Genomic DNA, 13,741 nt, shown 5'->3' on the forward strand with positions numbered 1-13,741 from the left:
TTAGTTGACAAATATTGTAAAGTGACTGTAATGTAGATAGGCTGTTCCATGAAACATACAAGATTTAGTTGACAAATATTGTAATGTGACTGTAATGTAGATAGGCTGTTCCATGAAACATACAAGATTTAGTTGACAAATATTGTAAAGTGACTGTAATGTAGATAGGCTGTTCCATGAAACATACAAGATTTAGTTGACAAATATTGTAATGTGACTGTAATGTAGCTAGGCTGTTCCATGAAACATACATGATTTAGTTGACAAATATTGTAATGTGACTGTAATGTAGATAGGCTGTTCCATGAAACATACAAGATTTAGTTGACATATATTGTAAAGTGACTGTAATGTAGATAGGCTGCTCCATGAAACATACAAGCTGCTCCACAAGTGACTATAATGTAGCTAGGCTGCTCCACAAGTGACTGTAATGTAGCTAGGCTGCTCCACAAGTGACTAATGTAGCTAGGCTGCTCCACAAGTGACTAATGTAGCTAGGCTGCTCCACAAGCAACTGTATTCTAAATAACTTGTACTAAGTAACTTTAATTCACCAGAACCAACAACAATGTATGAAAAATCAATGAGAAGAAAAACAACTTTTGTCAAATAGATAGATAACAAACCTTCTCTTTTCTTCTTTCATAACCTCTGCATAACTTGCTTCCATATTAGAATCATCATAATCATCATCCATATATCTATTGGAAGATAAGAAATTATGAAAATCGTAAATATTAAACTTTTCATTTCTGTGAAAATAACCTTAAAATATCATCATACAAAAGTTAAAAGACTGTTTGAATAAAAGAAAATAAAATTTTCCTCTGCTATTAAAGATCAAGTATTATATGGTTACAATTTTCAATACTTTCATAAACAAAAGTTGCATTGAAGAGGACAAATGAAAATGTCACGAGTTGCATCCATTTTAAACTTTGTAATTTATTAATTGTGAATCTGAGCTATACTTTGTATTACTTTACATATTAATGTGTATTTACCTACTACTTTCAATAATTAACAATTTTCTTTTGAGCTTACTAACTGATTATAAGTATTATCTTAATACAAATTAAAGCTTTTACACATAAGAATATTTTTTAAAACAACTTTTTGATCTCTAGTGCGATTACACAGGTTTTAAAGGTAAAGAACGTTTTTGTACTTAAAGACTGTTGAATGTTGATTTAATTTTTAATTTGTATCAATCATACTAACATTACACTAATCATGTTTAATTGGTATCACTCATACTAACGTTACACTAATCATGTTTAATTGGTATCAATCATACTAAAGTTACACTAATCATGTTAAATTTGTATCAATCATACTAACGTTACACTAATCATGTTAAATTTGTATCAATCATACTAACATTACACTAATCATGTTAAATTTGTATCAATCATACTAACGTTACACTAATCATGTTAAATTTGTATCAATCATACTAACATTACACTAATCATGTTAAATTTGTATCAATCATACTAATGTTACACTAATCATGTTTAATTGGTATCAATCATACTAACATTACACTAATCATGTTAAATTTGTATCAATCATACTAACATTACACTAATCATGTTTAATTGGTATCACTCATACTAACGTTACACTAATCATGTTTAATTGGTATCAATCATACTAACGTTACACTAATCATGTTAAATTTGTATCAATCATACTAAGGTTACACTAATCATGTTAAATTTGTATCAATCATACTAACATTACACTAATCATGTTAAATTTGTATCAATCATACTAATGTTACACTAATCATGTTTAATTGGTATCACAATCATACTAACATTACACTAATCATGTTAAATTTGTATCAATCATACTAACGTTACACTAATCATGTTTAATCGGTATCAATCATACTAACATTACACTAATTATATAATACTTCAATAGAGTTGTCCTAACAAAACATTAATGTGAGGTGTATTCTACTTCTAGTGTCACTGTTTCACATCATCTAACACTTGGATCATATCATTCTAACAAAAGATTAATTTGAGGTGTATTCTACTTCTAGGGTAACTGTCTGACATCATGTAATACTTGGATTGTGTTGTCCTAACAAAACATTAATATGAGGTGTATTCTACTTCTAGTGTCACTGTTTCACATCATCTAACACTTTGATCATATCATCCTAACAAAATATTAATGCAAGGTGTATTCTACTTCTAGTGTCACTGTTTCACATCATCTAACACTTTGATCATATCATCCTAACAAAATATTAATGCAAGGTGTATTCTACTTCTAATGTCAATGTTTCACATCATTGAGCACTTGGATCATATCGGCCTAACAAAATATTAATGTGATGTCTAATCTACTTCTAGTGTCACTGTTTCACATCATCTAACACTTGGATCATATCGTCCTCACAAAATATTATTGTGATGAGTATTATAGTGTCACTGTTTCACATCATCTAATACATGGATCATATCATTCTAACAAAATATTAATGCGAGGTGTATTCTACTGCTAGTGTCACTGTTTCACATCATTGAACACTTGGATCATATCGTCCTAAAAATATATTAATGTGAGGTGTATTCTACTTTTAGTTTTGATATTGACAGAGATGAGTCATAAGAAATAATATCAGACAAAAATTTGTATTATATATCAGGTACCTGATGATGACAAAAACCTCATCAAAACATTGTACATTTACTGCTATGTTAAACTTATATTAAAGTTTTCCTTCATTACCCATTCAAGCCATCTCCAATCATTATTAAACTGACTTGTTCCAAAGATATCTAGTTGTTACTTTAGATACACCTGTTAAACCATACTGTCAATAGTACGTTAGCAAAACTGAGTAAAGAAGATTTTGATATCAATTACAGTTTGAAACTACTTGCACTATACATACTTTCGCCTGTCATATCCAAAAATTTCTCTGATGATGCTAGAATAATCTTCTTCATCATCTATTGGAGTATCATCAATAAAATCAGACATGTCATCATCTTCATCATCACTCTCTATTCTTCGCTTGACCGGAGCTTCTAGATAACAAGCAACGATTGAGAACTTACACTTTTGGAAATCAAGTTTGTTTAAAGACATGAATGTTAACAATGTATTGCCATCAGAATCAATAAAACATTGAAATTGATCAATTAACAAGAATGTATAATAATAATAAATAATTGGTTCCTTTTTTTCTGTACACCTTGTTTTTGGTGGGGGGAGGGGAATTTTGTGTAATGCTGCATGTACATGTCTGACCCTGAATATCAAGATAAGTTACATTTTAATATTTATACAAAAACTGAGGCTATATAAACAACAAGTAAGGCTGAATTATATGTGAATTACAATGGAAGCTGGGTAAACAGCTGATAACATGCAAATCTTAATGGACAATCTAAAGGTAACTAATGTAGAAGTACTTATGAATCACATTGGACATCTTTGTAAGTGTTCTATGTGATTATCTCATGAACTAATGCTTATACAGTCTTAAGTGTTCTATGTGATTATCTCATGAATTAATGCTTACCCAGTCTTTGGAGTGTTCCATGTGATTATCTCATGAACTGCTGCAGTCATTGAAGTGTTCCATGTGATTATCTCATGAACTGCTGCAGTCATTGAAGTGTTCCATGTGATTATCTCATGAACTGCTGCAGTATTTGAAGTGTTCTATGTGATTATCTCATGAATTAATGCTTACCCAGTCTTTGAAGTGTTCCATATGATTTTCTTATGAACTAATGTTTATCCAGCATCCTAACTGTCCTGTGTGATTATCTTGTGAACTAATGTTTATCCAGCATCCTAACTGTCCTGTGTGATTATCTTGTGAACTAATGTTTATCCAGCATCCTAACTGTCCTGTGTGATTATCTCATGAACAAATGTTTATACAATATTTTAACTGTTCAGTGTGAATATCTCATGAACTAATGTTTACCCTGCCCCTAAACTGGGTAAGCATTAATTCATGAGATAATCACATAGAACACTTCAAAGACTGGGTAAGCATTAATTCATGAGATAATCACATGGAACACTTCAAAGACTGTATAAGCATTAGTTCATGAGATAATCACATAGAACACTTCAAAGACTGGGTAAGCATTAATTCATGAGATAATCACATGGAACACTTCAAAGACTGTATAAGCATTAGTTCATGAGATAATCACATAGAACACTTGAAAAACTAGGTAAGCATCAGTTCATGAGATAATCACATGGAACACTTAAGACTGTGTAAAGAGCAAGTTGTTTAAAAGAATATGTGAATCATACAGGAGAGTCACAAGATAAACATTGGATCATGTGATAATGACAACAAACCTTTAAAAAACATGGCAAACAACAGGTAATAATGAAGTACATACAAATATTTGAATGATAAAATTATGGGTTGGAAAACTACATGCCCAGTGAGCTTTGTTCACCAGACTTCGATCATATGTTCCTTCGATCATACTTGTTTTACTTAAGTGTCACAATCCATCGATGTTTCAAATATCCCAAACGTATTTTTCTAATTACATCATATAACATAAAATTTGTGGTTTAAATGCCAACTAGGATATATAATAACTATTAATTGTGATTAATTACTATATATGTTAGTAAATGGAAAACTAGGATACATACACATTCACAATTAACTGTTATTAATTACTGTAAGGGTTAGCACATAGAAAACCAGGATACATACATACTAACTATTAATTGTTATTAATTACTACAAGCATTAACATACAGAAAACTAGGATACATACACACTCACAATTAACTGTTATTAATTACTGTAAGGGTTAGTACATAGAGAACCAGGATACATACATACTAACTATTAATTGTTATTAATTACTACAAGCATTAACACACAGAAAACTAGGATACATACACAATCACAATTAACTGTTATTAATTACTATAAGTGCTAGTACATGGAAAATTTGGATACATACATACTCACCGTTAACTGTTATTATTACTATGAATACTAGCATATAGAAAAATAGGATACATACATACTCACTATTAATTGTTATGCTAGTAGATGGAAAACTAGAATACATACACAATCACTATTAATTGTTATTAATTACTGTAACTGCTAGTACGTGGAAGACTAGGATACATTAATACTCACTACAAGTGCTAATACATAGAAAACTAGAATATATACACAATCACTATTAATTGTTATGCTAGTACATAGAAAACTAGAATACATACACAATCGCTATTAATTGTTATTAATTACTGTAACTGCTAGTACGTGGAAGACTAGGATACATTAATACTCACTACAAGTGCTAGTACATAGAAAACTAGAATACATACAGAATCGCTATTAGTTGTTATAAATTACTGTAAGTGCTAGTACGTGGAAGACTAGAATACATTAATACTCACTATAAGTGCTAGTACATAGAAAACTAGAATACATACATACTCACTATTAATTGTCATTAATTATTGTAACTGCTAGTACATAGAAAACTAGAATACATGCATACTCACTATTAATTGTTATTAATTATTATATATATATACTCCTAAATGGAAAGATAGGATCAATTGTATTAATTAGTATATATGCTAGTATATTTGGTCACTTCCCAACTATTATGTCATTCTGAGGCCATAGAATCTGTACTTACTTTTCTGAACCTGATGATAACCAGCCACTTTTTGAGATGTAAAATGGTGTACTCTGTTGTTAGATAATAGCTTCCCACTAGATCTGACATTGAAATACTGTTTTTCAGGGCCTGGTAGACCACCTTTATGATTAGGTTGTAGATTAAGTTTTGTATTAACAGGCTGATTTTCAGTACGAGCTGAAAGTACCCTGTGGGTATCATTAGGATTGCTCTTGGGTTTCATCTTAGCAAGCTCCTCGTGTGAATGAGAATCTCTATAGTTGTGACAAGGTTTACTCCCTGATGTCTTATTAGTTGGCTGGCTGCTAGAGCTAAGCTTACAACTGGATTTCGTACTTGGTTTCTGAATTTCCGAGCAAGGTTGCAAGGAGTCAGATCTAGGTTTTTCATTGGATCTCGTTTGAGCAAATTGCTTTTCCATGTAAGATGACCTGTGTTTAGACTGTGGCTTCTCATTTAATGTGGCGTCAGTAGACAGTTTCTCCAAATTAGTTACTTTGTAGTTATGTTTTTCATTTGATTTTATACTAGAAGAACGCTTATCCATGAAAGGTTTTATACAATTAGCAATAGGTTTCTCATTGGATTTGTTACTAGTCATGATTTTTTCGATACATTTTACCTTGTGGTTTGATCTATGTTTCTCATTGAATTTGGTATTAGTATTCTCTCTTTCCAAATAAGGTACTATATAGTTAGAGCTGGGCTTACCATTGTATTTGGTATTAGTAGGCAGCTCTTCCAAATAGGATTTTCTGTGACTGGTGTTAGATTCTTTATTGAATATGCTATTAATAAGGTCTTTCTTCATATGTGTGCTGCCATTTAACCCGAGTTTCTCATTCAATTTGGTGTTAGTTGATTGTTTTCCAGATTTCTTATAATCAGAACTAGGTTTTTCATTAGATCTGGAACTAGTAGATTGTTTCACCAAACAAGATACCCTGTTGTTAGAAATACGTCTTTTATTAATGTTGTTATTAAGAGGTTGTTTCTCCAAGTCAGGTGCTCTATTGTTAGAACTAAGTTTCCCATTACTGTTGGTACTAGGAGGTCGTCTCTCCAAATTGGGTGTTCTGTTCTTAGAGCTAAATTTCCCACCACTGTTAGTATTAGTAGGATGTCTCTCCAAATCAGGTTCCATTTTGTTAGAACTAAGTTTCCGATTAAGAAATTCTTTCTCCACTCTAGGTACTATTTTATTAGTGCTAAGTTTCATATTAGGTCTTCTTTCCAAATCAGGTGCTCTATTATTAGAACTAATTTTCCCATTTCTGTTGATATTAGGTGGTTGTTTCTCCAATTTAGGAACTATTTTGTTATAGCTAAGTTTACTACTAGTGCTGGTATTTGTTTCTCTCTCCAAATTAGATGCAATATTGTTAGAGCTAATTTTCCCATTAATGTTGGTGTTAGGAGGTTGTTTCTCCAATCTAAGTGCTAGTTTGTTAGAGTTAGTGTTCCTACTAGTGTTGGTATTAGGTCGTCTCTCCAAGTCAGATGCAATATTGTTAGAGCTAAGTTTCCTATTAGTGTTAGTGTTAGGAGGTTGTTTCTCCAATCGACCTGCTAGAATGTTAGAGCTAATTTTCCTACTAGTGTTGATATTAGGTTGTCTCTCCAAATCAGATTCTCTATTATTAAAGCTAAGTTTCTCACTACTGTTGGTATTAGGAGGTCGTCTCCCCAAATCAAATACTCTGGTGTTAGAGCTAAGTTTCCCATTACTGTTGGTATTAGGAGGTCGTCTCCCCAAATCAGATGCTCTATAGTTAGAGCTAAGTTTCCCATTATTGTTGGTATTAGGAGGTTGTTTCTCCAAGTCAAGTGCTCTATTGTTAGAGCTACGTTTCCCATTACTGTTGGTATTAGGAGGTCGTCTCTCCAAATCAGATGTTCTATAGTTAGAACTAAGTTTCCCATTAATGTTGGTATTAGGAAGTCGTCTCTCCAAATCAGATGCTATAGTGTTGGAGGTTAATTTCCCATTATTGTTGGTATTAGGAGGTTGTTTCTCCAAGTCAAGTGCTCTATTGTTAGAGCTAAGTTTCCTATTAGTGTTGGTGTTAGGAGGTTGTTTCTCCAATCTAGTTGCTAGTTTATCAGAGCTAACTTTCCTACTAGTATCGGTATTAGGTCGTCTCTCCAAATCAGATGCTCTATTGTTAAAGCTAAGTTTTCCATTACTGTTGGTATTAGAAGGTTGTCTCTCTAAATCAGATGCTTTGTTATTAGAACTAAGTTTTCCATTACTGTTGGTTTTAGGAGGTTGTCTCTCCAAATCAGATGCTTTGTTATTAGAACTAAGTTTCCCATTAGTGTTGGTTTTAGGAGGTTGTCTCTCCAAATCAGGTGCTCTACTGTTAGAGCTAAGTTTCCCATTAATATTGGTATTAGTAGGTTGTTCCTCTGAGTAAGGTACTCTGTTGTTAGAGTCAAGGTTCTCATTTTTTTTAATACTAGTAGCCAAATTTTCTCGTCGAGGTATTCTAAAGTTAGGATTAGGCTTCCCATTACTTTTGGAATGAGATAACATTAAGTGAGAGCTCGGTTGTTCAATTAATTTGGTATTATTACGCTGATTTTCTGAATGAGGTAACTTGTAGTTAAAGCTAGGTTTTTCAATGGATTTCCTGTTATTCAGCTGGTTTTCTGAATGAGGTACTTTGCAGTTAAGGCTAGGATTTTTAATGAGTTTCTTATTAATCAGCTGGTTTTCAGGAAATCTGTAGTTTAAGCTGGGTTTGGAGAGTGAACAGTCTTCAGCATAAACTCTGTCCATGTATTTACAAGACTTATACATTTCATTCTGTTTATTTACAATTTCATTGCAAGCTGAACTGTTTTGAAACTTGTTTAATTCAGCACGTGTCCAAATATCTGTATCAAGTTTCCTTTCACACCTAAAACTTTTCTTCTTGTGGTTTGACTGCAAGTCATTTGATCTTGTATCAAGGTGTAAATCAGCCCTTTGCAAGTTTCGGAAATTTAAAGAGTCCCTTTTATCAATATGAGGATGTGAATTATCATCCATTTCTTCTTCTTTCTGACTGACATATCGATTTTCTTTTGCAAGATGCTTAGAAGAAAACACATTGCTATTGTCAATGTGTGCAGACTTTGGTTTATTTGGATTTAATACTTTCTCTTTATGTGATATTTTGTCAGTATTCTGATTTTTCCAATCACCCATACTTTGTGATATGGCACTTGATCTAGAAGCTCCAGACAAATGATGTTTGCCATTTGCAAGTAATCTAAAACCTTTATGTTGATTTTGAAAGTTGGTTAGCAAACTTGATTCAATAGGATTATTTTCACCTCCTTCACAAAGCACTTTCTTACTTGACTGCTTAGAAATCATGCCGTCGTGTCTTTTCATTTCTTTGGAAGAATTACATGGTACACTAGTTTTCTTTTTCCTTATTTCTTCATCTATGTATATTCCCCTTTCAGCCATCAGTCTTTGATCTTCACTTTCCTTTACAGAGAGTAAAACTGGAACAGATTCATGATGTTTCTGAGAAGTTATTTTCAAAATATCCTTGAAGTTTCCCATTTGAGTTGGATGTTGCTTATGCCTTGATTTATTTTTTGGCAATGCTCCATTATTTTGCAGTTTGTTTGTTGAAGGATCTCGTCCTGACATGTCTATCTTAGGCTGTTCTTCTGTCAAGCGAGGTTTCTTTAAAAGCAATTGATTTAAAGGAAATGAAAACATTTCATCATTATTATTCATATCACGAGTCTTTCTCTTTCGTTTCCTCAGAGCTTGACTATCATGTTCTTCAAATCTATTTTTTGTTCTTTCAATTATAGTATTTGACATTTCTCTCTGGAATTCTTTTTCTCTTTTCAATTTAGCATCAAGATCATCTTCAGACATCCTTATTCCACTAAAATCATTGTCTTTTGTTCTTGATGCCATTATTTTTGCTTTTTTGCTACTTTTTGAATTCTGAGCTCGTAGAGACAACAGATGTTCCTTTTTCTTAAGAGCTTCTAGCACTGCAGAATGAAAATGTTTTTAAATGAACTATACTATATTTATAACAATACATTTTTATCTCATGAGAAAACACTACAATAAACTATTAAGGAATAATACTGGTTAAAACTATGTAACTGGATCAGATACACTCTAAGGAACAAAACTGGTTAATAACATGTAATTAGATCAAATATAATTTTCAGAAACAACACTCTACATCAGTGATATTTTTCATATTATTCTAGATACCCCTCTATATTACCAATATTATTTTCACATTATTCTAGATACCCCTCTATATTACCAATATTATTTTCATATTATTCTATATACCCCTCTATGTTACCAATATTATTTTCATATTATTCTAGATACCCCTGTATATTACCAATATTATTTTCATATTATTCTAGATACCACTCTATATTACGAATATTTTTTTAATCTTCAGATCATTAGATATCCTCTTTAAGTTACTAATAGAGTATTTTAGAAGTCCTCTTTAATAATAATAACTTCAAGTTCAGCAGAATCAGTAAACATAACTTGACCAATCTGTTCCAAAACTAAATTATACATACACTTCTGTTTTTCTTCCTGTTCTTTTCGTTGAAGATATGCTTTCACAGCTGTTGTGCCAACCTGGTGACTTAGCTGCTTGTTTTGAGATTTCATTTCTGAGAAAAAATAAAATATAACTAATGAAAATGTATTTTTGCAATGCTAAATCTGTAGCTCTGTACTTGTATGTTTTAAACACATACATAGTTAAACATAGTGTTTGAAACATACAAGTACAATTTTGGCCATAACTCTGTATGTATAAAATTGTGTTTAAAACAAACTCTATAGCTCTGTGTGTACATTATACATTTATCTGTGTTATATCACCTTCATACTTATATGAACCACTCTGTGTGTTACATCACCTTCATACTTATATGAATCACTCTGTGTGTTACATCACCTTCATACTTATATGAACCACTCTGCGTGTTACATCACCTTCATACTTATATGAATCACTCTGTGTGTTACATCACCTTCATACTTATATGAACCACTCTGTGTGTTACATCACCTTCATACTTATATGAATCAGTCTGCATGTTACAACTTTACCATACTTTCATAATATGGTGAATCCTGTTTTTTCTACTGTAGCTCACATTTTAATCTAAAGTGGGATACCCTACACCTCACTTGTTACTAAAGGTTAATTGGTATAAACTGGAAACCATGTAAATAAACAGAAAATTCCAGAGTATCCAGAACAAGTGATCAATTACATCCACATGTATTACTTTTATCATCTTGATATCAGAAAAGAAACCAAATAACCCCTGATGAAGAAAATCCCACTTCTGAAAGCTCTTCGGGAACTGGGTTTATTTTCTGATGCTAACTTTCTTCTGTTGACCTGCATGCTTTTCAGTATCATGGGTAGTCATATCATGTACATTTTTTTTTTACAAAAGATTAAACATAAGATGTTTAATTGTTGCCAGGGTAGAATAGTCACTGCTGAGATTACTTTCTATCCAACATATTGTAAACATTTTAATAAACAGCCACAAGTATACAATCTTTCTTACACTGTTCAACTGTTTCAGTTTTGAAAAATATCTGTCCATGATAATTAGGAGAACATGGAGGACCTACCAGTATATGAAATCAGGCATGCCAGAAAAATTTAAGCATTTTTCACAGAAATAGTGATAAAATAGTCTTATACTAGTGCACAAAGTTATATGATAATAGATTATTGTAAATTTAATTTTAATCTTTGTTAATGCAGAGTTTCAATTGCCTATAAGGCCACAGTAAAGTGTAATCAACTGCACACATTAATTATCTATGATGTTTCCAGATGTAAACATCAACAGGGGCCACCATCTTGCTGAAATCTTGCACAGAACAAGCTTACGCTTATCAGAATTCATCTACAATACAATAAATGGTATTTCAACAATACAACTCTTTTTTTTTTTAAATCGTGTCGTCACAAATGTTTTTAGATAACTGCTACAAAATAACAGGAAAAGTCATTGTACTGCATGAAAAAGATATCCTCATAACTAGACATACAACTTCACCCCACTCCAATTCCCAAATTAAAAAATGAATAAAGCTGCTTTTGTAACACAGGATTTCTCTCCAAAATAAATAAACAAGGTCCAATAAATGTCAGTTATGCCTTACATGAGTTACCAACACACACACACACACACACACACAACTTTAATGAAACTTTCAGCTGCTAAAAAATGCCATAATTTCTTTTCTCATTGACATAGAATTAAAACCACAATTCAAAGTGATATGAAATGCCATTTTTGTGCTTTATAAACACAGCCCTTGAAGAAGCTACATTTTGCTGGTAGAGCCATCAATTGTACAGCTATACAGCTGCTGGAGTTTGTGTGTGTGTGTATATATATAAAAGTAATAAAATTCTCTGCTGTATTGATCAATTTTGAAAGTCATGTGATCAATAGCCTAAAATGAGGTAGAGCTTTAACCTCACCAGTCCTACTACTTCCACTAGCCTTGAAACATCAACTATTGACTGAGATTTTAGAAGCAGAAATATGCTCAACACAATAAAAATGTTATTAACATTTTGATTGTGCATTTTAAATATTGATCCTGTTTTTGATTTAAAAATTGTAATGCATAAATTGCCTTAATTGATCTTTTTGACTGAGATTTTATGAATTTAATTTTTTTTGTAAAGTCCTTTCTATAACAATCCTCTACTTACTACATGATGGGAAAAGATCTATGTTCTAATTATATTTTATAATTTAGCAACATTTAGCTCCATCACAAAAAACTTGAAAATAGTTACCGTTACTTTTATCCTCAGGAAACAATATACTATACCCCTACAGCTACAAATATACTTTTTAATATTATAAATTAATGAGACTAATTTAACTTAAAAAGTTAAGCCACGTTTTGAACATTTTCAAATCATAACACAGCAGAAAATTATCATTCCAACCTGTTCGTTCTAAATACACTGTACAAATGGTACGGTGATAGTGATAGCTTCAACTTCAAGGTAAGAGGCAAGAGTGGGCTAAAATTTAAAGTTTAAGCACTGTATGATATACTAATACGAATAGGCCTATCCAGTCGTCAAGATTCATGTCGATTTTTTCCGTCCATTTTTTCTGTGCTGTAATCGTAAACACCAAAATATTATTAGAATGGAAATAAACTCATTGCACCGTTATAAAAAAAAAGAACAAGAGGGAAGACACACAACTAATTTAACCTTACAACCCATGGCTAAAGTTCACCAAACATATGTTTGACACGTTCACACCCAGCACTCGCATCAGTAACACGAGCCCTTGGCATTTAAACCAGGATGAATACTAGAAAAGTCATAGTATGAAAAGGCAAATATTCTTTTGAAACATTTCAGTGAGTATATTTTTTAATGTGTATATATATAAGTATATGATTAATTTAGGTTTGCATTTTTTTTCAGACTGCACAGTGTATCAATAAAGAGCGAACAATTATTTGTAACTTAATTCTTAAAATATTTCAGATATTGTTGTCAGGTGTTACTAAATCACTAAAAGCTATTAAAGCAAGGTGTATATTTATATCATGGTATATATTGTTTTCAAATTTAACAGACACTAGGCGTGACGTTGAATTATCGGGTCATATAATAGCGCTACAAGTAAAAAGGACATGAAGGTAATCCTAATAAATACTAATTAAAAAGTTTTTGCGTTTGGATGGTTCATTAAAATTGAATGACTTTGAATTTGAATATATAGGTGTGAGTGTGTGTGTTTGTGTATCACAGATACTTTTTCATGGATCTAGAAATTCAAAAAACAAATTTCTGGGATGTAACTTTCCTTCTTCAGAGCTGAATTAGGAATTAAGAAATTAACCTAAGACTTGGATGTAACTTTCCTTCTTCAGAGCTGAATTAGGAATTAAGAAATTAACCTTAGACTTGGATTTAACTTTCCTTCTTCAGAGGTTAATTGGGAGTTCGGAAATTAACCTTAGATTTCTTGGAAGTAACTCT

At 31.8% G+C, this 13,741-nt stretch overlaps 1 protein-coding gene across 1 annotated transcript; it reads right to left on the minus strand.

Annotated features, from left to right (window-relative positions):
• Positions 1-603: 603 nt before the first annotated feature.
• Positions 604-13,079, minus strand: LOC106476588 (putative uncharacterized protein DDB_G0282133; the record flags this gene model as incomplete). The annotated part of the gene is made up of 5 exons (XM_013937233.1): positions 12,686-13,079; positions 10,260-10,355; positions 5,685-9,695; positions 2,921-3,056; positions 604-704 (listed from the first exon to the last, which is right to left on the minus strand). Coding segments are annotated over exons 2-5 (4,342 nt in total), but the record flags the coding sequence as incomplete, so codon positions are not given.
• Between the last annotated feature and the right edge of the window lie 662 nt (positions 13,080-13,741).

The sequence above is a fragment of the Limulus polyphemus genome, unplaced genomic scaffold (genome assembly GCF_000517525.1).
Source record: "Limulus polyphemus unplaced genomic scaffold, Limulus_polyphemus-2.1.2 Scaffold10963, whole genome shotgun sequence".
NCBI classification, from domain to species: domain Eukaryota; kingdom Metazoa; phylum Arthropoda; class Merostomata; order Xiphosura; family Limulidae; genus Limulus; species Limulus polyphemus.